We start from the raw sequence: 23,249 nt of genomic DNA, 5'->3' as shown, positions 1-23,249 counted from the left end.
AGACAGAGGAAGATTGGTGAACGTGGGGGCCGTCTAGGATTTCCAAGCTACTGTTACTTATTAGCGCTCAGAGAGGAACAGCAAAGTTTCATTTTTTGTTTTTTTGGATACAGCTCAGCTTGTGTTACACGAGTGAAAACCACTGACACATTTACTTATGTGCTAGATGAACATTGTTCTGCTATATTTTTCCACTCACATTAATAGGTTTTTTTGGCTTGAGTATATTTTTAGCGCCAGTAGATGAAAGCAATAAATAGTTTGACATTTTGAAAAATGTGCTTATTATATTGGGGTTTTGTTGTTTTTTAACGAAACCTACTTTAAGTGAATAATATACGAGGTGCTGATGAGTGAATCTAGATGTACTCTTATATCATGAGTGTATTTCCTGTGTTTATGCTAAGCCAGCTGGCTGCCTGTAGCTTCATTTTTTCCCCTCTTACTGTAAGTAGTGAATATAGGCCACCTCCTTGCTTCCTCTAATTCTACGCAAGTAAGGTACCAGAACCTCTAGTGTCCTCTGGATGCATGCACATTACCAGAAGAAGCTTTTAGGTGTTTGAAGTGAGCAAATTCAGCAGCCATGAAGGAGTAAAGCTAGCTAGCTAGCTAGCTAGCTTGCTTGATGCAGCATCCATTTGCAAGCAGGCTGAGCTTTTATTCTAGCCGCATGCAGCATCGTCACTGAGATGGAAAACATTGTGCGTGTGTGTGTGTTGGTGTGTCAGGGAGTGCCCCTCTTTGTGTGCATCTCACGCATACTTGAGGAAATTGTCAATAGTTGCTCATAAAGACCAGGACCAGCTGAGAGCACATGGTCCACATTAAAGCCGGTCAGATGCTGCAGACTCCCACAAGGGCGTGCTTGCCATCAGGCTCTCCAGTCAAATGTCTGGCTATTTCAGTGGTCTTCCACGGTCAGGAAATGACTCTGGGTTTGAAACGGAGCTTCTGAGTGGATAATCTCTCCCGGCAGTGCAGAGACTTCCAAGTTCACTGGGTTTGTGTTCAGTCATGCAGAGTGTACCAGTGAACTGTGATACTGTAAGGCTGGGATCGATGCATTATTCACATATCTTGGTTTAGCTCCAGAGCTCCAAAAGCAAGGCTCAGTCTCCTTTTAAAGATATGTAGTGTGCCTGAAGCTGTTCAAACTAAAAATCAGTAGGAGTCAATCTACAGGTTGCACATTTCAAAACCTAATAGACTAGAGATTTCTTATTTGTAGCATTTGTCTGAATACAACAGGTTAAAGGTTTTTTTTTTAAAATAAAGAGGTAGCATTTTTTTTTACTTTTACCTGTTATTTGTCCATACAGTATAATAATATTATACACATTCACAGACCTTTTAATCGAGCCTAGGTGTGTTACAAATGGCCACCTATTGTCTGTTTTTTAATTTGTTTGGTTGATTTGTTTGTTTTTAACAACACACTTTTCTATCGGATAGTAAGACAGACATTTAAGGACTGGGCCAGGTTAAGTTTGTTGAGGTCAGATAGGTTGGCCACCGGACAGCAACCATTTAATCCCTTGACCTGGTCTAACCAACAGATTAGACCAGCTTGTTGAGGGAAAATACTCAGGTCGATCCTGTCGCTCTCTGTTGGATTCACTTCAATCACATTCAATATTCTGCTTTTCTCTCCCATGTTCTCACTGACCCAGAAGGAAAGGTCATGACGGCATAGCTTGATCACAGCACAGAGCTCTCAGAACAGGCAGGGTTTGGTAACAGGATGACTTCATGGCATTAAGTAATTTAAACCAGAAAAGGGCATACAATACCTTACACAGACAACACAAAGATATAATAAAACATAAGCCAGAACAAAACAATAATGCTATAGCAAGAGGCTGAATCACAAATATAAGCCATAATTTGTTTTGTTTAATTGATTTCGAATTAACTATAGTTTCTATTTGGATAGACTGCAGAAGGAGACTAACTAATGTCACAGTGAAAAGATTAAAAAAAAAAAAGCTCTAAAATTAGCTTTGCCTTTTTAATATTATAAAGATTGCTAATATTACCAGTTAAAAACTTGATGTTATAGTGATTATAACAACTACAGTGCTTTGAAAAAGTATTTATCCCCCTTCTTAATTTTTGCATATTTTTCATGTATACATGTCCTAGATCATGAAACAAATTTTAATATTAGACGAAGATGAACAGAGAAAATACAAAATGTAGTTTTTAAATCATTATTTAATTAACTGAGGGGGAAACATTATCCAAAACTGCCTGGCCCAATTTGAAAAAAAGTAAATACCTGCCCCAATTAATGAATTAACTATTAACCACATACTTTGGAGTTCTCCGGGCCTGATTACTCACAGACCTGTCGAAATTACTGAAGTAGAACCTGTCTGACAAAGTGAATTAGGCTAAAAGATCTCAAAAAGCAACACATGATGCCACAATCTAAAGAAACAGCTGAAAAACAAAGTCATTGACATCTATCAATCTGGAAAGGGTTACAAAGCCGTTTCTAAGGCTCTGGGACTCCAGTGAACCACAGTAAGAGACATTCTCCACAAATGGAAAAAACCTGGAACAGGCGTGAACCTTCCTACCAAAATGGATGACCTCCTGGATAAGTGCATCAATGACTCATCCTAGAGGTCATAAAAGATCCCAGAACAACATCTAAAGAACTACAGGCCTCACTTGCCTTAGTTAAGAGCAGAGTTCATGATTCAACAGTAAGAGACTGGGCAACAATGTCATCCACGGGAGAGTTCCAAGGACAAAACCACTGCTGACAAAAAAACAGCCAAAGGATCGTCTCACATTTGCTTTGAGTCTCGTTACATCTGATGTAAAACTGACACAGCATTTCAGAATAGGAGCATCATACCAGCAGTCAAACGTGGTGGTGGTAGTGTGATGGTCTGGGCCTGCTTTGCTGCTTCAGGACCTGGATGACTTCCTGTAATTGGTGGAACCATGAATTCTGATCTTTACCAGAAAATCCTGAAACACTCTCAAACACACGTGGGTTATGCAACAGGACAATGATCCAAAACACACCAGAAAATCAATCTGTGTGTGTGAAAGGTGTGGCTGAAATAAAACAATTGTGAAGAGTGGGCAAAAAGTCCAAAAACAAAAATTCCTCCACAGCAACTAAAAGACTCATTTCAGTTATCACAAACAGCTGATTGCAGTTCTTGCTGCAAAGCTGTCGTAGCCAGTGATATTAGGTTTAGGGGGATATTATTTTTCACACAGAGCCAAGTAACTGTTTTTTTCCTTAATAAATTAAATTTATCATTTAAAAACTGGTTGCCTTCGTCTAAGACTAAAATTTTATTCTATGATCTGAAACATATGCAAAGAAAAAGAGAAAGTATTGTGCATGAGCAACATTGTTCTTGTTTTCTGCAGAAAACTAATTATCTGTTGTTTTGTATTTGTTTGTAGCCGTTAATAGCATCAAAAATGTTTGTACCATAAATGAAAAAGTAGGAAAGTAACATCATGCATCTAGCATGTGCCTCATTTGGAGAACTCTGTTTATAGCAAAGAATTTTGTTGTTAAATTAAAAAATGTGTTTTATTGCCTTTAATGTTTCTGCCCTTGCGTGCTCTTAAATGAAAAACAGTCAGTGAAATCAGGGTTTGTTGCCATGCTACTGTAGCAACAGGCGAAGCCAGAACTCCGATTTTGCTGACGCACTTCGCACATATATGGTATGGACACAATTTCTAATGTTCTGACCTATTTGTTCTTTTGTTCTGTCACAGGAAACATCCTGTAATTACTGTTTTCGCTCTTATATGTCTCTGTATACGGGATTCTTTTTGCATTTTGTATGTCATGCAGGTAGAGAAAGCGATCTGCGTGGCTTATCTTAATAGTAGAATAAGCTGTTGTTGAAAGTAAGCAATAGGATTAGGTCTGTATAGATCTGTCGGGTCAATTAGCTCTATTAGCTCGCAGCATGGCACAAGAGGATTTTCCATGTCTTTGTCTTTGTCTCATCAAAACTGTACTGCCAATTACCTTTGACAATTTACAATCAACTTGTTATGCGTTGTTAAGGGTACAGATGTGTGATCTACAAGTTACCCACTTGAATTACAAACTTGCAGTAAAACCATCATATTACAGCGATAAATGAGTATTTTAAAGCTAATTTAAGTTTTAAGATGACGCTTAAACTTCATTTTACCAAGCACTAATCTCAAGGATGTGTTCATTATAGGATTTCATAATAGGGCTCATTTAATCTGCTTTGTTCTTAAATTAAAACTCCACTGAGTTGAATGTTAAAGTTACTAGTCAGAGAAGAGTAGCCTATTCAGTTGTGTAACGTCTTTGCTGACTGTGAAGGAGCTTGGTAAAGAAAGGAAGAAATAACCCAGTGGCATAATCTGGGTTTGCACTAAGACACTTTGGTTAATTAATGGAAATCCTAAGACTGGAGTTTAAAAATTCCATGTGTAGAAATAATCAAGTTGTGTCAAAAGAAACTGCAGGGTCCAGTGTTTTTTGAGGACTTTTGAGATAACTAATTAAGATGAAGGGAGATAGGAAATTAGATTAAAAGAGCCTTTGATGCATTAATTAAATTTTTTTGCTATAATTCTGTCTCTTGCAAATCCCACAATTCTTCCAAATCATTATCAATGTTAACATGCTCTGTAGTTGGACTGCAAGGAATCACTGAAACCTAAATAATAAGGAAAATGCACAGTTACACTTAATTTATACTTCTGCAGTAAATCTATGGAGCAAATATGACGTAGCCTACGTGAAGGGTTTGCTGTTATGATCTACCTGTGGCATAGATTTAGCATAGAAGGATAATTCTTTGTTTACTGGGAAAAGGGGTCAAACTTTTATATTTAAACATCAAAAACATAACTAAATGAATAATTTTCAATATGCCTAGGGGGGGTTTGTTGCACTGATATTTACCAAATTTAGCATGCTAATCACCTAGCATAGGTTCACGTCACGGCTCACAGGAGAGGACAGGAGTGGAAGAAAAAGTAGTTCTGGGCCATTTTTCTTTTTTTATACTGTGTAAAGTTCTAACACTCTTGTCATGCAGGTTAGAGGATATCCCACACTGCTTACAGTTATTGTGGCTAGACAGTGTTGGTATTAAATAGGTGATAATTAGAATACAGTTACATTGTTGAAATAAATAGATTACACGGTGGTCTTTTCCTGTATCATATGTTAGGCTATCCCCTCTCTAATTTTGCTGGAAACCCAAACAAAACATGCAATAAGAGGCTCTAATGTAAGTGTCCTGTTAATGTTGGTGGCGTCAGTTACACAATGGACCCGGAGCCAGCACCACAGAGCCAGCAGTGCACGGGCAGGAATGTATTTCTTACTTGTATATTCCAACACCACTTCACTTTTAAAGAAAAAAGGGATGGGCGAAATCTGACCATGCAATGCAAACTCTGTTTGCCAGCAACCAAGCTGCTCTCAGTGTCAAAAGACTGCAACATAAAGAAACATCTGGAAGTACGTTCTTTTAAAAAACTAACATTAGCCTACTCTAACTACCTTGTTTTAGTGATAGCTACCTGGGTTATGTGCCACTTCAGTATCTTCGATGTACTATTGCTGTGTAATTTATTACTGAAGGCTGCATCACAACCTGCTAGCTGCAAATAATCATGTGCAGTTCTGAAAGCAGACAGAAAAAAATATATTACTGATACAGAAATAATTTTCTATATGAGATCAATGGAAAAAGTGCAGCCTTACCTAATGTCCACCCAACAGTTATTAAATTTATATTAAGATTTAGTTGGTATTGCTTTTAGAACTGCACATGATTATTTGCAGCTAGCAGGTTGTTAATGCTGTCAATCAAGTCTAACAGTCTGCAGTCTATTAACTAACCTCAGCTAACGCTAGCTAACAATGTTAGCTCGGTGGCAAGTAGCCTTCAGTGATTGTAATAAATCACACAGCAATTGTACGGTGATGTAGTTGTATAAAGCATGACAATATATCAGGTAATCCAGAGTATTCAGAATACGTTACTCACACTGACTTACTTAATGTCATACGTTACAAACTACATTTTGGGCCATGTATTCCGTAATCTGTAGTGAAATACATTTTAAAAGTAACCTACCCAACACTGTGGCTAGACTAGCATATGCCACTATGGAAGACTGGAAGCACTGGAGTAAGCTAAAAGCAAAATGGCAGCTGTTCCATACTTTCTTCTATATTTAGTTCAGTACCCTTCTGGGCTATGTACACACAAACTGAAAATGGGAAAAACAGTGTCAAGTGCAATCAATAGCATGCCAAAGCAGCAGCTAGTAATATAACTCCAGCCTTAGAAAGGTTGGTCAGTTTGAAGCCTATTAGGGTTGCCAACTGTCCCGTTTTATCCGGGACATCCTTAAATGTCCCGTATATTGACTATTACCTGCACTTTTTGACATTATGCTCACCACAATTATTGAATTCTTTATTTATATATAAGGAACCCCATTAGCTTCCACAATAGTGGTTGCTAGTCTTCCTGGTGCCCAAGCCATCAAGTATAATCTAATAACATATTACACAATAAAGTATGTGCAAAAGATGTTAAAGTTGTAAAAATAAGGTGCTGTTTGGTCTGTGTAGCTTAATAAACTGGGTAATTGAAGCCCATATTTACAGTATTTGCTTATTTTTCAAAGGAAATGCCCATGTGATTTCAGTTATCATTTATTGTAGTTTTCTTTGTTTTAGATGAGGTATTGATTAAACTGAATCCCAACACTTTACTGCATTTTTATTATAAGAATATGAACATACAGTGCATATTTACACTATGCCCAGCTGGTTATATATTGTGCCTCTGGCAAGCCAGAGTGTCCCTTATTTGATAGTTAAAAAGTTGGCAATCCTAAAGCCTATGAACAATAACACAGCACACCTCTGATGTTGCAAGGCAAAATATTTGTTTTCTGTGTCCACACGTAAAAGCATTTTACAAAAGCTCTAGTGCTTTTAGTGGCCTAAAACATTGTTAATGTGTGGACGAAATGCCAAAAAAAAACAATGAAAAACACAGAAATACCAAAATACTGAGTCTAAGGGTCTGACTAAGGCCCTGTATTGACAGGTACTGCATGTGGCATGCTGAAAGTGTTTTTCACTTGGGGACTTCTCCGGGTACTCCAGCTTCCTCCCACAGTCCAAAGACATCAATCTTTGGTTTACTAGTGTTTATAAATTGGCCGCAGGTATTAATGCGTGCGTGAAATGTGTCTGTCTCTACATGTTAGGCCTGTGGTAGATATGTTACCTGCCCAAGTGTGTACCCGGCCTTGTACCCACGTGGCAGCTGGGTAAGAGTGGCACCAGGCCCCCTCCCCCTCATTGGTGAATTAGATCAGCAAAAGAGGATGGATAGATAAAGCGATTGAATTTAATTGCATGTATTATTTATTATATATATGTGTGTGTGTGTATTTCTATCACAGATTCTAATCACAGACTGTGATATCCAATATTTCCCATGCCACATAGTCACCTTTGCATTATAGAAGAAAGAGAGAGCCTGCATGTACTGTAAGTGTGTATTTATGTGTCATGTGCATTTGCCCTTTGTCCTTGCTGCTATGTGTTCTGGTATGTAACTAAAGGTCAGGGCCAGGCAGCAAGCAGGACAGCAGGGGCCCTCTCAGGGGGAGCTGAGGCTGGGAAGAGCTGCAGGGCCGAAGTCCAGCTGCACTGACGAGAGCAGAGATTAGGATGGAGCCGTGAATATCAGAGCAAAACAATACACATATTTATGTACAAAATATAGGTCGTGTGAGGAAATAATCAGTTAGTGAGCACTGTGTACTTAATTTCCTCCATGTAAACTGAGGTGTCATCCAAGTGCAGGTATCGATGTGTGCACCTCACGAATCTGAGCAAATGTGATATTCTAGAAACTTCTCGCCTCTTGTTACCCGCTGCATGACTTCACAAGACTCCAGTGCAGGCTGTTCCTGAGAAATTTGCAAGTCAGGACAGCTACTACACACATGCAAACACACACACAGCCAGCAACCTAGAAGTCCTCCTGTTGGTCGGAAAAGGTACTGCAGGGCCAAAAGTCCTCTGTCTCAGTGGTTTAGAGAGCAGTCACCTCTGAGCTCGTCTTCTCTGCATGACAAGACGCCCGAGTCACAAGCATCTTCTGCTGCATGAGTGGATTTAAACAAGAGACAAAAACATATCTCTCACATCCTTTCCCTGTTCGTTAAATATGGAAAAACAAATATTACTTTAAGCTTTTGTTTTGTTCTTGTTTCTCTTTCTTATTGACTCAAAGCTGCATTTTGTAAGGCTAGCTGTGACTTTGCTTTAGAATCTTTTTAAGAAACTTTGAGTTTAGAAATATGTGGAAAAATATATGGAAGTAAGGACTGGAAGCAATTTATCCACAGCTTTAGTCCTGAACATGAGTGCTTGAATTCCACAGTCATCTGTAATCTATGAATGTCATTTCTGTCCACAGCTTTCCTCCATTTGGTAAATATAGTGTACACGCAGTTTAAAAAAAACAAAACATTCAATATGAGATCCAAATATGAAATCCCTTTTGGCTGAAGGATTTGACTGGCTTGGTTGAACTGCTGCCATCTTGCTTATCCTTTTGAAATCTTTAGAGGAAATATGAGCGATGCATTGGGAATCCTAACAGTTCTAATCTAACTGGCTAAAAAGGAAATATGCTATTATTTTTAACAGCAGTTTTGAATTCACACACAAGAAAGCCTACACGTTTATTCTGCTTAAGTAGCACTTGAGTGATTAGTAACCTTACGCAGACTGAAATGTACCATTGTGGATTCACGTGCACCATGTTATGCTAGCACAAAGCAAAGGCACTAAAAAGGCTGCAAATAGTAGGAAACTAAAAGGGTATTGAAACATATAATTGACCATAATTCTTTTTTATGCTAAATGTTTGGACAACATATTTGGAAGATCTAATGCAACATATGTGCTTTGTACCTAAGGTGTTATTGCGGATTGTGGTGCAAAGACTATTATTCCATCAGTTATTCAGACATTTGCCTCTTTACCTGTTCAGGCAACACATTGACTTACACTGTATGGACAGATGTATTGAGCCACACCTCTTAATCATTGTTTTTGCTGGGGTTGGCCTAGGTTTCTTGGTTCTAATGAAGGGAAATCTTAATGCTTCAGCTTACCAAGACATTTTATTCTATGCTTCAAACTTTATGGGAAGAGTTTGGAGAAGACCCTTTTCTGTTCCAGCTTGACTGTGCCTCGGTGCACAAAGCAAGTTCCATAAAGGCATGGTTGGATAAGTTTGGTGTGGAAGAACTTAACAGGCCTGCACAAAGCCCTGACCTGAACCCCATCGAACACCTGTGGGATGAACTAGAACGGAGACTGTGAGTCAGCCTGTCCAACATCAGTGTCTGACCTCTATAGCTGGATGAATGGGCAGAAATCCCCACAAACACACTCCAAAATCTCGAATAAAGCCTTCTGAGAAGAGTGGAAGCCTTTTTAGCGGCAAAAGGGATTAGTTTAGAATTTGATGACATAAAAGCTCCTGTAGGTGTAATGTGTAATACACTGTAATGATACTTTTATCATCATAGTGTATTACAAATGGTACAAAAATAAAGGATGTTTATTGTTGTAGCCAAGATATGCAGAGGATAACACTGAAACAATGTTGGATGGTTTTAAGAGACATAACAATTTTATAGGAGTTGAAAGTGTTGTGAATTAATAACTAATCAGTCTAGAAAGAGACAATTTGAGATTAAAACTGGTATCAGTGGCCTCACGGGGAGAGACTCATCCAAAGTTCAGACAGATTATGTTCATGCTTGAACTGTCACAGAAGCAGAGTATTGGCTCAGTGCAACCTTGACTCCATTCACCCTCCATTTAAGAAGTATCCATCATTCCTTTAACAGATCTAAACTTTATAAAATCTTTACTGCACAAAATCACCTCCTTCAAGATTGACACCAAAATAAAATTCAAAGAGCTCGAATGGAATTCAATCTTTAGAAACAATACTACAAAAGCATTACAGTTGCATTTAGTAATACTTTTTTTTAATTTCAACTCAGCTTTATTTATATAGTACCAAATCATAGCAAAAAGCTGCTTGGCGCCAGCAGGAAGGAAAAACTCCCTTTTAACAGGAAGACGGGACAGAAGACACAATAATCTAGTAGAGAGGCTGTCTGTCTCCCAAATCCGAACTGGGAGCTTGTTCCACAGAAGAGAGGTCTGAAAGCTAAATATATACCAGTACTCTTCATTACCAATTAGCCACCACTCATCAAGGAACACTTACTGTATGTACAATTGATAGCACAACCATCCTTTAAAAATAATGATGTCAAAGTGGGGCTAATTTACAGAAACCCACAAACAGTTCAATGCACTGGCCTGAACAAAGTAATTCTTTACATAAGTAGTGGCAGGTCTCAAATTATCATTAATCTAAACACAAAGGTTGAGGTTTTCTAACCTAGATTCTAAATGTAACACATCTCTTATGCAATTAGCTTTCCAAAAGACAAAATAAAATAAAAAAACATTCATCTATTCAACTAAGTAGGAAAAAGAGTAGGTTGAAAGTTTTCCTTTCAAAGTCAAAGCAGATTAAACCTCATAACACTGTGTGCATGAGCCTTTGCATTTGTGTATGATCAAGACTTCCAGTTGAGGTTACTGACTCTGGGCTGAACAGGATGCTTGCCTGTGCTTTGCAGAGTGGTTTACACGTTCTCAGTCAGTTTTTCTCTGGCGAGGCGAGGAAGCATTTCTATGGAAGTGACCAGGGAGGCTGTGATTCACCACGTAACCATCGATTCTGTCACTTCTCCTAAACCTGAGAGATGTGCACTTGCATAAACACAGAAGCGATAGATAGTCTGTGACGCGGTCCCATGGACCTGCTCTGTATTGTCAGCAGTGGGAGAACTATTTTGATCCTTCACCCAAAATTACAAGTTTTGCATGTATACAGTATATGTGCTGCTTTTGCTGTATGTTGCTAAATCTTAAAGCAAAGCAAAAATATTTAAAATATATTTTTTCAAGAAGTCTCAGATATTTCCTTCAGATAACTCCTTCAGTAATATCTGATGGAGAGCAAAAACAGATCTAAAATAACTGAATACTGAACTGACTCTGAGGTGAAAATAAACCTGACTAAATAACTTCTAATGCTTCATGTCTGCTGTGTCAAAGGCCAGCAGAGGCCATTCTACCTTCTCCCTGTGGGTTCTCCAGCTGTATTGACCATGGGTGTGAATGTGAGCCTCAGTGGTTTTCTGTGTCTCTGTGTTAGCCCTCCGACAGACTGACAACCTATCCAGGCTGTGCCTCAGCTCTCAACCCATGACAGCTGGGGTAGTCTCCAGCCCCCCCAACACCACCATCCTAAACTGGGTAAGCAGGAGAAAAATGGGAGGATGATAGGTTTCAGTAAAATGAGACAATCTTATGCAAAATCAGCCTATTGTTTCAAAAGTGAAACGAAGACGTCTGACATTAAAATTACTCTTAAATTTGTAAAGTAGGTCAGTTTACTTAAAGTTTTTTTTTCTAAATTTATTCTTGACCCAGCATGCATATCATTGTTTCATTGTCATGCAGATGACTCACTGATTTACCAGCTACTGAAACGTAAATCCATGACTCCTCCAAGGAGTGGACTGTGTAGAGCAGGGGTGTCAAATATACGGCCTGGGGGCCAGAATTGGCCTGGCAAAAACTCCAATCCAACCCACAACTTTGGAAAATGTGAAGGACTGCATAGATTTTTACCTGCGTTTTCACAGTTTTAAAGCTTTTTCTATTGATAAAGACCCTACCCTGCCATTGCCATTCATACTACACCAAAGTAAGTAATAGATAAACAATTACCGTATTTTCCGGACTACAAAGCGCACCTGAATATTAGCCGCACAAGCTAAAATCAGGGGAAAATCCTGTTTTGTACATACATTAGCCGCACCTGACTAAAAGCCGCAGGGTTCAAAGCTTGTGCAAAAAGTAGCGGCTTATAGCCCGAAAATTACAGTACATTTTCTGTGAATTAACAAAAACTTTATATTTCATAATTACAGTACGATCTGGGTAACGTACTACCAGAACGTTTTATGTAATCATATAGTTTCATCTGTCGTTCCAGTTAAGATCAAAGTTGGTTGTTGTGGCCCATGACAAAAAAAGACTGATGTTAAGACATAATTTTGTTAATTTAAATGAACAAAAATCCAAAATCATTGTGACTGGAACTCCTAACCTCCGCAATTTCTACCTTTTGAGGATTTATATTTTTTTAAATAAACATGTAAATAAATACATAAATGCTCTCATTAAAATTTGCTTTTTTCAGCTACCTGCAAAGGTGAAGCTGTTTCTGAGCTTCAGAGACTTTCAGAGGGTAATCCATTCATCTCAACTTCATTATTGTAACAGTTGTCCAGGTATCAGTCTGTCATTGCTTACATGGTCAACTTCAACTAGATCCAAAACCCAGCAGCATGGCACATACAAACAAGACTGCATGTCCCCCATATTTGCTTCCTTACACTTACTTACACTGGGTGTCAGTTGTTTTTAGGATTGATTTTAACCCAGAACACTAATGTGCTTTTCTGAAACATCATCACCATCACTTTCATGTTGGTGAAAAAGCTCTAACATCAGTGTTACGGGTTAAAATTGTATTGCTTTGTTTTGTTTTGTCTTTTAAGGAATTGCATAGGCTCTTTCCTCCTTACCACTCTGATCTTTTAAAAGCCCGGTGGGCAGACACTTCCATCTATCCTCCAGTCCAAAACCTAAGTTGAGATTGGGTCTTTGCAGTAGCTGCTCCTAAACTCCTTTGGCTTTGAAACGATTTTGAACCATTTTATTTTTTACTCACTTTATGTTTTATTTTATTTTTTGTTCTGTGTTTCAACACTTTGGTGCACTTTCAAAGTGACCATTCTATCAAACATATGCGTACGTGCATGCATGTGTTTGATGTCTCCTGCTCTTGTGTGCTGGCTCCAAACCTCCCCTCAGTGTCTGTTCCTCCTCCTTTTGCATCTGCCTGATCAGCTCTAAGTGTCAATCTCAAAGAGAAAGAAAGGGTAATCTCCGGCTATCGCTCTCCTGTTTACTCTTTGTGCTTTGTTCCCAGCAGCAGCAGAAGCACAAATGGTGTACACATCCATAAACATTATTCTATGTGCGTATATAGTGTGCGTCATGGAGGAAGTCCTCCCCCGTGTGTTATGTATATGAATGAAAGGCTTTTTACAAAGTGAACAGCTCCACCCCAGGAAATCCATGACTGTACTTTCCAGAAATAGAGTATTACTTGCTTAAGGTGGAACTACTGCATCACCAATTAGTTTCCAGAAGAACTCAAATATGGCAGTGACTGGGTTGTGCTGCCTGTTGGCAGGACTACTTGTGGATGAACCCATTCTCAAAGCTATGCAAGCATGTGGTTTATCAAGTGGCGCATTCAATTTCCCACGCTACAATGTACATGCAGAAAATTCCGACATGCTTGCATGCACACACACAGATATACACAAATGGACTATAGGCAGAGCAATAGAACAAGGTGTAGGCGTTGTGACGCAAGAAATATGAGTCACTCTGACACAAAGCGGTTACAACAGAAACTGCTGTGATAGTATTACCTCTCCAGCAGGTCAGATGTTTGTTTTTTTTGTTGTTGTTGTTTTTCTTAATTTAAGAAATGACCAGAAATGGTGATACACATGACTTTAAATCTGAAACCTCTCTTGGGACGTGCTTTCAGGTTTATGAGTAATTATAGGAGTCCAGCGATAGATTGTTCCTCTAAACTCAGAGATATGATGATGCAAAAGGCTGTAACTATAGCAACACAAATCTGCCATCCGAGAGAGGCACTCTGCCATGTACCCATGTTGCATTTTCAGCATTTCACTTTCAAAAAGCAGAGAAGACAGGGCAGGGAGAATGTAGAAGAAGGAGGAATTTATTTATTTTTTTTGTAACTGACATTTAAATGTGTTTGTGAAGGTTTTAGTTAACATAAGCACCTCTGTGCCACAAGACTGTGTAAATAGTTTGTTTGTAAAGCCCAGCTTTACACGTGATTGCCTCTAACAGCTTTACTTTCAAATCAGATGCAATACGATCTAGAAGCGGGCAAACTCCTGCTGCACTGCCCAGCTCTTCCACAAGAGGGGGTGAGCTCTGCCTTTACCTTGAGCAGCTGCCAAGTACATACCGAACTATTGCCCAATCCTGTTTGTCACATCAGTGGGGGGAAAAAAGGTGAACCTGATAGAAGGTTGCAGCATTTTCCAGAGGTCTTATTTGAACAGAGATTAGACAGCTGCCTCGCTTGATAATTCAATGTGAAATACTGACTTTTCCATGTTGCTGCACAGAGGAAACACAAGCCTATAAAGTTACACAATTGTGAGCGTTGCCAAGGTGCAGTTATTGGGTTTTCTATTTGTGCTATTAGTATGGAATAAGACGTTAACACTGGGTAATGCTTAAGAATAATTGCCCCCTCAAACTGCTTGCAGACTTTGTTAGCAAACACTACGGGGCACTTGGATAACACACACACACACACGCACACAGGCACTGCGCAGATGGGAGACAGATGTTTCATAGACAAGGTCAAGGAGTCCATAGAGTAATTGTCTGCTCCACCATTTCTCAGTATTCTCTGCATTGTTCGGATCACCACATCCACATAAATCCTGGAAATTTCCTCTGGAATGGAAACCATTCCAGTTTTGCTCTTGTAGACCTATACAGGGTTTTCTTTTCATGTTTTATCTCTAGCACACACACACACACACAAACACACAATTAAACACACACATTAGGACTTCTCATCCAGCCAAATGTTGACATTACATCCCAATTAAATCTAGTCCTGGATTGTTGTGGTGCTACATATGCACCTTGTTCCATTTCGTTTGTTATCGCGCTCTTTCTGGAGGTTTCCTGGGTGTTTAGAGAAAGTGCTGAGGATGAGTGCTACAGAGGGATGATGGAACATAAGGAGAGGAGGAGAAGTTTCTAATCTCATTATCCCTGCCTAAACTAATCCACCACAATCGATACCGTCAAATCATCAACAAGCTTTTACATATATTGTACCCATCACAACACCGACACAAACCTCCGTGTGAGATATATGCTTGGTAATTTAAGGTGAGGTAAAGATGTCGGATATGAAAGACGCACTCCTGCTGGGATCAGAAGGAATTAAGAAAACCATCCTGCATGGAGGGAGTGGAGACATTCCAAAGTTTGTCACAGGAGTGAAGGTACTGTAGGCCGACTTCATTTACACTTTTGAATTAATCTACCACCGATAGGCATAAAAAAACATTTGACTTCACATTGTCTCCGGAGCCCAAAATTAATCGTATTTGACCATTTTTCATGTGATAGGTTAAATTAAAACTATAACTCACAAAGCGAAAAATATAACACATACTAAAACTGCAGTTTTAGTATGTGCACTTAATTATCATAGTGTCATCAGCATCACAAGACCATGCAGAGGAAGGAAGGCAGCGACTCTGTGTTATAACACTGCTGTCTGTGGCTAATTTTAATTTTAAGCAGTGCATATGTACCTTTTTTTAATTACAAAGGAACAAAATAACTGTCTGCACAATGAGTTTAGGAGCTAACTGTGTGTTGCACTTCCTTGAAGGTGTATTTTAATATAGACAAAATTAACAATAAAGGAGCACAATTCAGAAAGTTGAACAACAGAGTACAGAAGTTCATATATTTAGCTTTTTAGGTTTGTTGCTTTTGATGATAATGGTGCTGACGATGATGCCCTTCTTGCTTGCAATTTATGGATTTTATCTCCATACTGTGCACCTATTATTTAATAATTCAACAAGCCGCAGGAGGGGCAAAGAGGGATGAGCGTGTTCAAGTTATTGTAGTTCCCAAATTATTGCCAGTAGAGGTCGATAGAAGATGTAGCGGTTTATAACATTTTAATGAGATTTTTATTTTATTTTATGACAAAATAAATTATAAGAACCTTCTTCATATGAGAACTGAATTTGAAAAAATGGCTTGGACGTTAAAGACGTTTGAAGTTCTGGCATTTCCTCCTTATCTCAGTTACATTATGTGTCACTCCGGATCCAGGATAACTGACAGTCTCATACCCTGTTCTGGTGTTTTCCGAATAATGTTTACTACTCGTTTCTCATGTGCCACTGAAGCCTTTCACAAGGGTCATGAACTCACTGATGAATTGTACTGGTACTGCATGTGAAAGAACTGGTATTTCTTTGTTACCACAGCTTGCACACAGTTCTTTTAAAAGGTTTCCATTCCTTGGATATTACACAACCAGGCAACCTTGGCATGTGTGACCTTCCTCCTGTCTGTCTCCTTTGTTGAGTAACTGAGCTGTGTGAAGCTCGTGACGTAACATTTTTGTTGAGATGCTCAGATTTCACTGTTATGCAGGCCCATATTTCACCATGGTATGTTTTCCCATCACTGAGGTTTGAATACGTCTGCACTTCCTCTTCCACTTTATTCTCCTGGTATTTACGCTCATGCTATCGCAATGTTATGGATGTTATGTTTTCTCCAGTTTGCCCATTCTGTAGAGTACTGTGTAAAAATCTTGAGTCAACCTTAATTTCTTTATCTTTTGCTTCCAAGGAGACAGACTTTTTTGTCATTTTTAAAGTGGTCTTGAGGCTTTCTGAAGATCTTTTAAAACTGTTCCTTTGGACATTGGCTGCTTTTACATTTTCAGCCCAGTGCTCGTCATATTAAAAGGCACCTAAGTCAAGAGATCAACCAGTGTTGTGGCTACACACAGCAGTCAACGTAGCAAAGAGACTACGTTGTGTCTTTAGGCACTTTTTTGCCAGCAGCCTGTTGCAAAAGCAAATCATTTTTTCCCATTTCTTTTGTTGAGTCTATGAAAAATGCCAAAGATAACACAGTTTGACAGGCATAAAATTTTATTTTTGCACCAACAAGGTGATTGGCAAAGAGCTGTTAGCTGAAAACTTGGTATATCTCCTCGTGGTGTACAGTGTGTCCCTGAAAGACGTTAAGGACACTGGACAAAATAAACAGTATCTGAAATTCATGTCTTTAAGAATAGGAGAAAATCTGAAGCCTCATCTGAAATCAGTGGAAGGGTTGCTGTTAAGAAACTATTCTTAAAGAAGGAAACGGGGCTGAGAGGTGCAAAACTGCACAAGAACTGGACTGAAAATCAGGTCCAACAGGTTTGATGGAGTGATGAATTCAAATTTGACATTTCTGGTTCAGCTCAGGAGAACACAGAGGCTCTTTAGTGGTTTAAGGGTGTCGGGGATCTTGTTAAAATTGATGAAATTATGAATGCAGATAAGTTCAGGCAGATTTTGATCCACCATACAGCGCCATCAGTAAACATCTCATTGACAGTGGCTTTATTTCTGCACAAACCTTCTATATTGTGTTTTTCCATTACGCTTGCACGTTTCAGTAAAACACTTAATCATTTCCCATTTTCCTAGCAAATATGAAGAAATAAGAGGCGACTCTACTGTAGCAGATTCACACAGCATGGGCCTTTTTTCCTTACTGTTTATCCAGGTGACCTTCCACTTCCGCACGCAGCTGTGTGACGACGAGCGTACGGTGATAGATGACAGCAAAGCGGTTGGAACACCCATGGAGATAGTGATTGGCAACATGTTTAAACTGGACATCTGGGAGACCCTGTTGTCCTCTATGAGGATCGGTGAAGTGGCGGAGTTCTGGTGTGACATCGTTGTAAGTGCTAATAAAAGCTTTGGTTTTGTTTTTATTTGATTGCACACTCCCTGATTTTCTCACTCGTCTGCCTCAAAGTGGATTACATCCTGTTGATCCAAACTTAGTCTGAAAAGTGTGTCCGTGCAGACAGAATGACATCATGCTGCAGATGTGTGAGTTATAAACAAAGCTTTAAATAACAAGGAAACAAAATAACACAAGATGAGATGTGTTCCAGATATAGAGGTTGAAGGTTAAGGTACAAGTATGTGACACACAAGTCTTCATAACTTGTGGTTAGAAGAAAAACAAAATCATCATTTTGTGGTTTTAAACAAATATTCATGCAGCAATAATAACAAGTCGGGTACCGGCTAAAGTTTTACTTTTAATTCACTGAATATATTATTGTTGTTATGAATAATGTCATCTCATACAGATAAACAAAGATGGATAAAAACAAACGGATAAACAAATCGATCCCTGCAACAGGCTTTATAATATAGACATGCTACCTCAGAATATGTTATCACATGTTATGTAATCCATAACTTTTTATGCTAGTGTACGTGTGTGTGTGTGTGTGTGTGTGTGTGTGTGTGTGTGTGTGTGTGTGTGTGTGTGTGTGTGTGTGTGTGTGTGTGTGTGAGACAGATGGGTTGAGGCATACTGTCATTAATCCGAAGCAGCCTCACTTTTCCCTAATCGGCTCTGACTCCTGCTGAATCAGCACTACTGACTCCCCTCCACTCTGATTAGATTTGATGGGGCTTAGAGCTTTTATTCACTCCGAGCAACACGTCTACATAGCCTGCTCCACTGGCTATGTCGTGCGCTGCCACTCTTCACCCAGCAGAGGGCAAACATAACTTGTTAAGAAAACAAGCTGCAGGAAATGCTGAGTAACTCAATGTAAAATGTTTAGTGCAAAGCTTCAAGATTCTTTATTGTAATTATGCATTCACATAATAAAATTCGTTGTGTTCACATGTCAGCTTAAATCAGGCAGGATTTAAAAAAGAAACATACAATAAATAGGCCAACATCCTGGAGCCCATCCCAGCTACCACAGGGCGAAAAGCAGGGCACACCCTGGACAGATCAATAGGGAAACAATTAAAAGTAATATGTATGGCATGTTGCAAAGTGCATTTGTGAAAGCTTGGGTTGTCCTGTTACTTTTCAAGCAATAAAATTACATCTCTGTGCTGGATTATTAGAGCAGAATTAATAGTGGCACAATTAATATCAGTGTGATTACGGTTCAGCTTCTAAGCATCTTTAAACCTGTTCATTTGGTGTAAATTATGTAATGTATGAGCAATGTTCAGTCAGCACGATAACAGTGTTTTTTTGGTTGCTGAATGATGTCATATCACCATAAAACATATAAATATTTAACAGCAAACCATTTCAAAGACACCAAATAATGTAAAAACATTTAAGGCACAGGCATTAGAGAGAGGTACCTCTCTCTAATCATCCGCCTCAGTCACTTTAAGTCTTGTATCACCTTGTGATCCTCCTTTCCAGCACACTGGTGTCTATCCACTGGTGTCCAAAAGCATGCGACGCATCGCTGAGGGCAAAGACCCAGTCGACTGGCACATCCATACGTGCGGCATGGCCAACATGTTTGCCTACCACAGCCTTGGCTATGAAGACCTGGATGAGCTGATGAAGGAACCGAAGCCGCTCTACTTCGTCCTGGAGCTGCTCAAGGTGAGAAAGAAGAAAGGCGACCCGCAAGCTCGCCTACCAAATAAATGCCCTTTAAATTAGGAATATATTTGCATTAAAGGGGTTTAGCATATCCAGACGGGGATGTCAGACAGGGATGTCAAACTCACTGTACACTTTGATCAAAAATGGGCTGTCGGTATGAAGAAGTTTAATTTCACACTTAATCCCTGAGATGTCTGAGTATTAGAAAAAGATTTCAAAGTATATCTCAGTTTTTCTGCATAACAAAGAAACACTGCTGTAGTAAATGAAAGAAATCTGTCAGTATGACTCTTGTGAATTGTGAGAAATAAATATTTAAAATTAGGGAACAAGTTCTGGTAGCCCGGATTGGAGTCTTTGCCAGGTCTATTTTGGCCCTCGGGCCTTATGTTTGACATCCCGGCTCTGTAGTATAATTGATGGAAAACTGAAGTCCGTGTATGTGCACGTGTGGCTGACAGGTGCAGCAGCCCAGCGAGTATGACAGGGAGTCGTGGGCTCTGAGTGATGAGGAGAGGCTGAAGGCCGTTCCCGTGCTGCACGGCCAGGGAAACAAACTCTACAAACAGGGACGTTACCAAGAAGCCACACAGAAATACAAGGAGGCCATCATCTGCATTAAAAATGTTCAGACCAAGGTTAATACTTCAAAAAATTGTTCCAAGACAGAATTTTATTTTCCCCCATAAAGAAATTCCTTTACAAAGCGCAGATTTTTCAGTATTATAGGCATGACTTTGAACCTCTTCCTCCCTTATCAGGAGAAAGCATGGGAGGTCCCGTGGATGAAGCTGGAGAAGATGGCCAACACTTTAACGCTTAACTACTGCCAATGTTTGCTCCGCATGGAGGAGTACTACGAGGTCATTGAGCACACAACCGACATTATCAATCAGCACCCAGGTTTGTCACTCATCACAAGCTTTTTAACTGGAGCGAGCGAGGGATCTTAAAGCAGGGGGAGAATTCTTTGCCAAGAGTATTATCGCACTTTCCAGCCAGTTGTGAAAGACTGTCACACGGTTTACAGTTTATTCAGGCTTTTTTATATGCCGGGCATGTTTTCATACTTTGAGAATGAGCGTGTGAATTTTTTTTTATGATGCTTGTAATTGTACATTGCATAGTCCCGTTAAAGTCTGATCCTGGTGCCTGTGCGTGTTTTTATCATTCATAGACCTAAACGCTTATGTCAGTTATGTCTTCTCTCACTGTAGAGCTACATATTTCTATCACATGACTGCCTGCTCGCAAACGCATAAACGAACATGCTTATATTTGTCCTGCAGGCATAGTTAAGGCCTACTACCTGCGAGGGAAGGCCCACGTGGAGGTGTGGAACGAGGCGGAGGCCCGGCAGGATTTCAGCAGGGTGCTGGACCTGAACCCGGGCATGAAAAAGGCTGTCAAGAAGGAACTGGCCATACTTAACATGCGTATGGAAGAGAAGAACGAAGAAGACAAGCTCAAATACAAAGGCATGTTTTGACCTGATTAGACTGAGAGCTGATCGACTAAAGAAGAATTCAGCTGTTAAATATCAAACCTCTGCACAGGATACTTACCTACGTGAGAGTATCTGATAAAATGATCCATCTTATACACTGCAAGGTTGTATCAAACTCCAAATTATGTCTGACAACGTGTGTAAAAATTAAAGGAAGGACTTTTCACTGTTAAAACCTGACTTATTGTGGTTTATATGTTGTGGATTTGCATTATGATTAAATTGTAATTTAATATTTGTTTGTATTTCTACTCCATTGTTAAGCATGGCCAAAATATGTACCCAAATGCTATAAGTCAGATTAAAGAGTACAATATCTGGCTTTAACTCTTAAACAGTTGATGTAATACTCTTATTAAACCTCTTAAACTAAAGCTGGAAGTCTGTACTTTAGTCATATCTTGATTATTTGATTTAAAATCCATTGTGTTGGTGTACAAAATTACAAAACCTTGTGCCAGAAGTCAGAAGTCAGCCAGAAGCCATTTAGCACAAAGCCTGGGAAGGAAGAGACATCTTGCCAAACTCTTTTACAGCAAAACGGAAAAACTGTGGTTATAATTTGTGACTTTTGGACTAAGCTGGTTGTTTTTTAACCATTTTCCTGTCATTTATATTCCAACCATTTGCTGGTTATAATAACTTGGCATTTGCTCTATACTATGGAGACACGGTTGTGGTTATCTTAGTTTTTAAAGCCCACAAAGAAAGGGAGTACATTTATTTTCCACAAATTAAAATATTTTTAAAACTGCTGTTCCTGTTTGCGACGTTGTTGACTCATCGAAATCGATCATCTGATAATTTTTCCATCGAATGACTCGATTCGGGACCAGATGTTCATTATGAATGTGCCAGTAATTTAATAAGTGGTAATGACCTGAGTTGTTTGAATGTTGTGTCCTGTTAAAAACTGAGAAATTACTTTCTTAGTCTTGCAGAAACGCTGAACGTCCACAAGATGGAGCTCTAACTGTAACTATACCTCTGCAGCAACCTGATCCCTGACTGGGAAATTACTCTGTCTCAGCAGCATTCACATCTGTCCCAAGAGTGTGGGCACTGAAAACTACTCCTTACTCCCTTCCCTTCATATATTTACAAATGTACTGTAAGCTGAACATAAACGGAACAGGAGAGAAACACTCGTGACTGACACCACTGATTTTAAGTAAATGCTTTAAGAAGAAAATACACTGAAAGCAGACGTGCTTCTGCGTGTACACTGAGATAATATACTAGCTCAATAGCATGACATCATACTGAGAGCTGGGTTTCATTCAGGGAATCCCCGTTTATCAGTGCTTTCCACCCAGCATCCCTATAACAGGTCACTGCTGAATGCTAATGCACCATCAATGAATGATGAAAATCAATAGAAATGTATTAAGAAACACACACACACACACACGACATTCAACACAGGCCATTAACGCCCCCTTTATGCATTTGTTACTCGGGAGGTTTGCCTGGTGTAACGCAAGTAAACAAGTAGAATAACATGGTGGTTTAATAGAGAGCCCATTAGAAACCGGATACTGTCTATCTCAAGAGGATCCTCTTCACACATCTAACAACGTATTTTCCAAATAAATAAATAATATATGTATCTAGATCTGTTCCCAAACTTTGATTTATAAAGATTTGCTTTATGGTGAACTGTGTCACTGAAGTGCTGCCCAAACATGCCACAACAGCAAACTCTGCATAGCAGCACAATCCGCCGTTGGCTCTCCTCCATAAAGCGCTGGTGCTGATGTTGGGAGCAGGGCAGGGAAGGGAGGAGGAGGAGGAGGAGTGGAAGGAGGAAGAAGGGAGGGGGCTCGACAGCTCTGCTTCGCCCGCTTTCAACAGTGGGATGCGCCAAGTTAGCCACAGAGAGCTAGTTACACGGCGGAAGTACAGCGATCATTTAGGCAAAGTAAAACGCTGCGAAAGTCACATTATAGGAGAAGTACATGAAGGCATGATTTCTGAGATTTTCTGTCACTTTGTTATGGACTAGGCTCTGTGATTGAATGTCAACTTTGTATTTATTTTATTTTATTTTAGAGCGTAGGCTGCTTCATACTGTGTAGCTAACCTATCCAAAAAAGTTGTTGTCTCTTATTTTTTATACTCATATTGCAGTAACTTGATAAAGGCATGTGTCCACGGAATTTCATTCACTATAAGCTATTTGGAGTTTGGGGTCATGCCCATGCATGAGTT

General features: G+C 39.4%; 1 protein-coding gene across 2 annotated transcripts in view; it reads left to right on the top strand.

Annotated features, from left to right (window-relative positions):
* The window catches only part of aipl1 (aryl hydrocarbon receptor interacting protein-like 1), a 46,558-nt gene extending 25,226 nt beyond the window's left edge, over positions 1–21,332 (top strand). The window contains exons 1-6 of one of the 2 annotated variants that reach the window (XM_031743097.2): positions 15,179–15,333; positions 17,645–17,824; positions 19,340–19,528; positions 19,993–20,169; positions 20,293–20,434; positions 20,821–21,332. In XM_031743097.2, coding sequence (XP_031598957.2) covers positions 15,229–15,333; positions 17,645–17,824; positions 19,340–19,528; positions 19,993–20,169; positions 20,293–20,434; positions 20,821–21,020 — 993 coding nt within the window. In that variant the 5' untranslated portion in view covers positions 15,179–15,228 and the 3' untranslated portion in view covers positions 21,021–21,332. Of the gene's footprint in view, positions 1–15,178; positions 15,334–17,644; positions 17,825–19,339; positions 19,529–19,992; positions 20,170–20,292; positions 20,435–20,820 lie in introns of those variants that run through there. The other variant, XM_039598243.1, reaches the window with a different exon arrangement.
* Positions 21,333–23,249: the final 1,917 nt, after the last annotated feature.

This window comes from Oreochromis aureus, linkage group 14 (assembly GCF_013358895.1).
Source record: "Oreochromis aureus strain Israel breed Guangdong linkage group 14, ZZ_aureus, whole genome shotgun sequence".
In the NCBI taxonomy this organism is placed as follows: Eukaryota; Metazoa; Chordata; class Actinopteri; order Cichliformes; family Cichlidae; genus Oreochromis; species Oreochromis aureus.
This window is presented reverse-complemented; position numbering and strand designations above follow the sequence as displayed.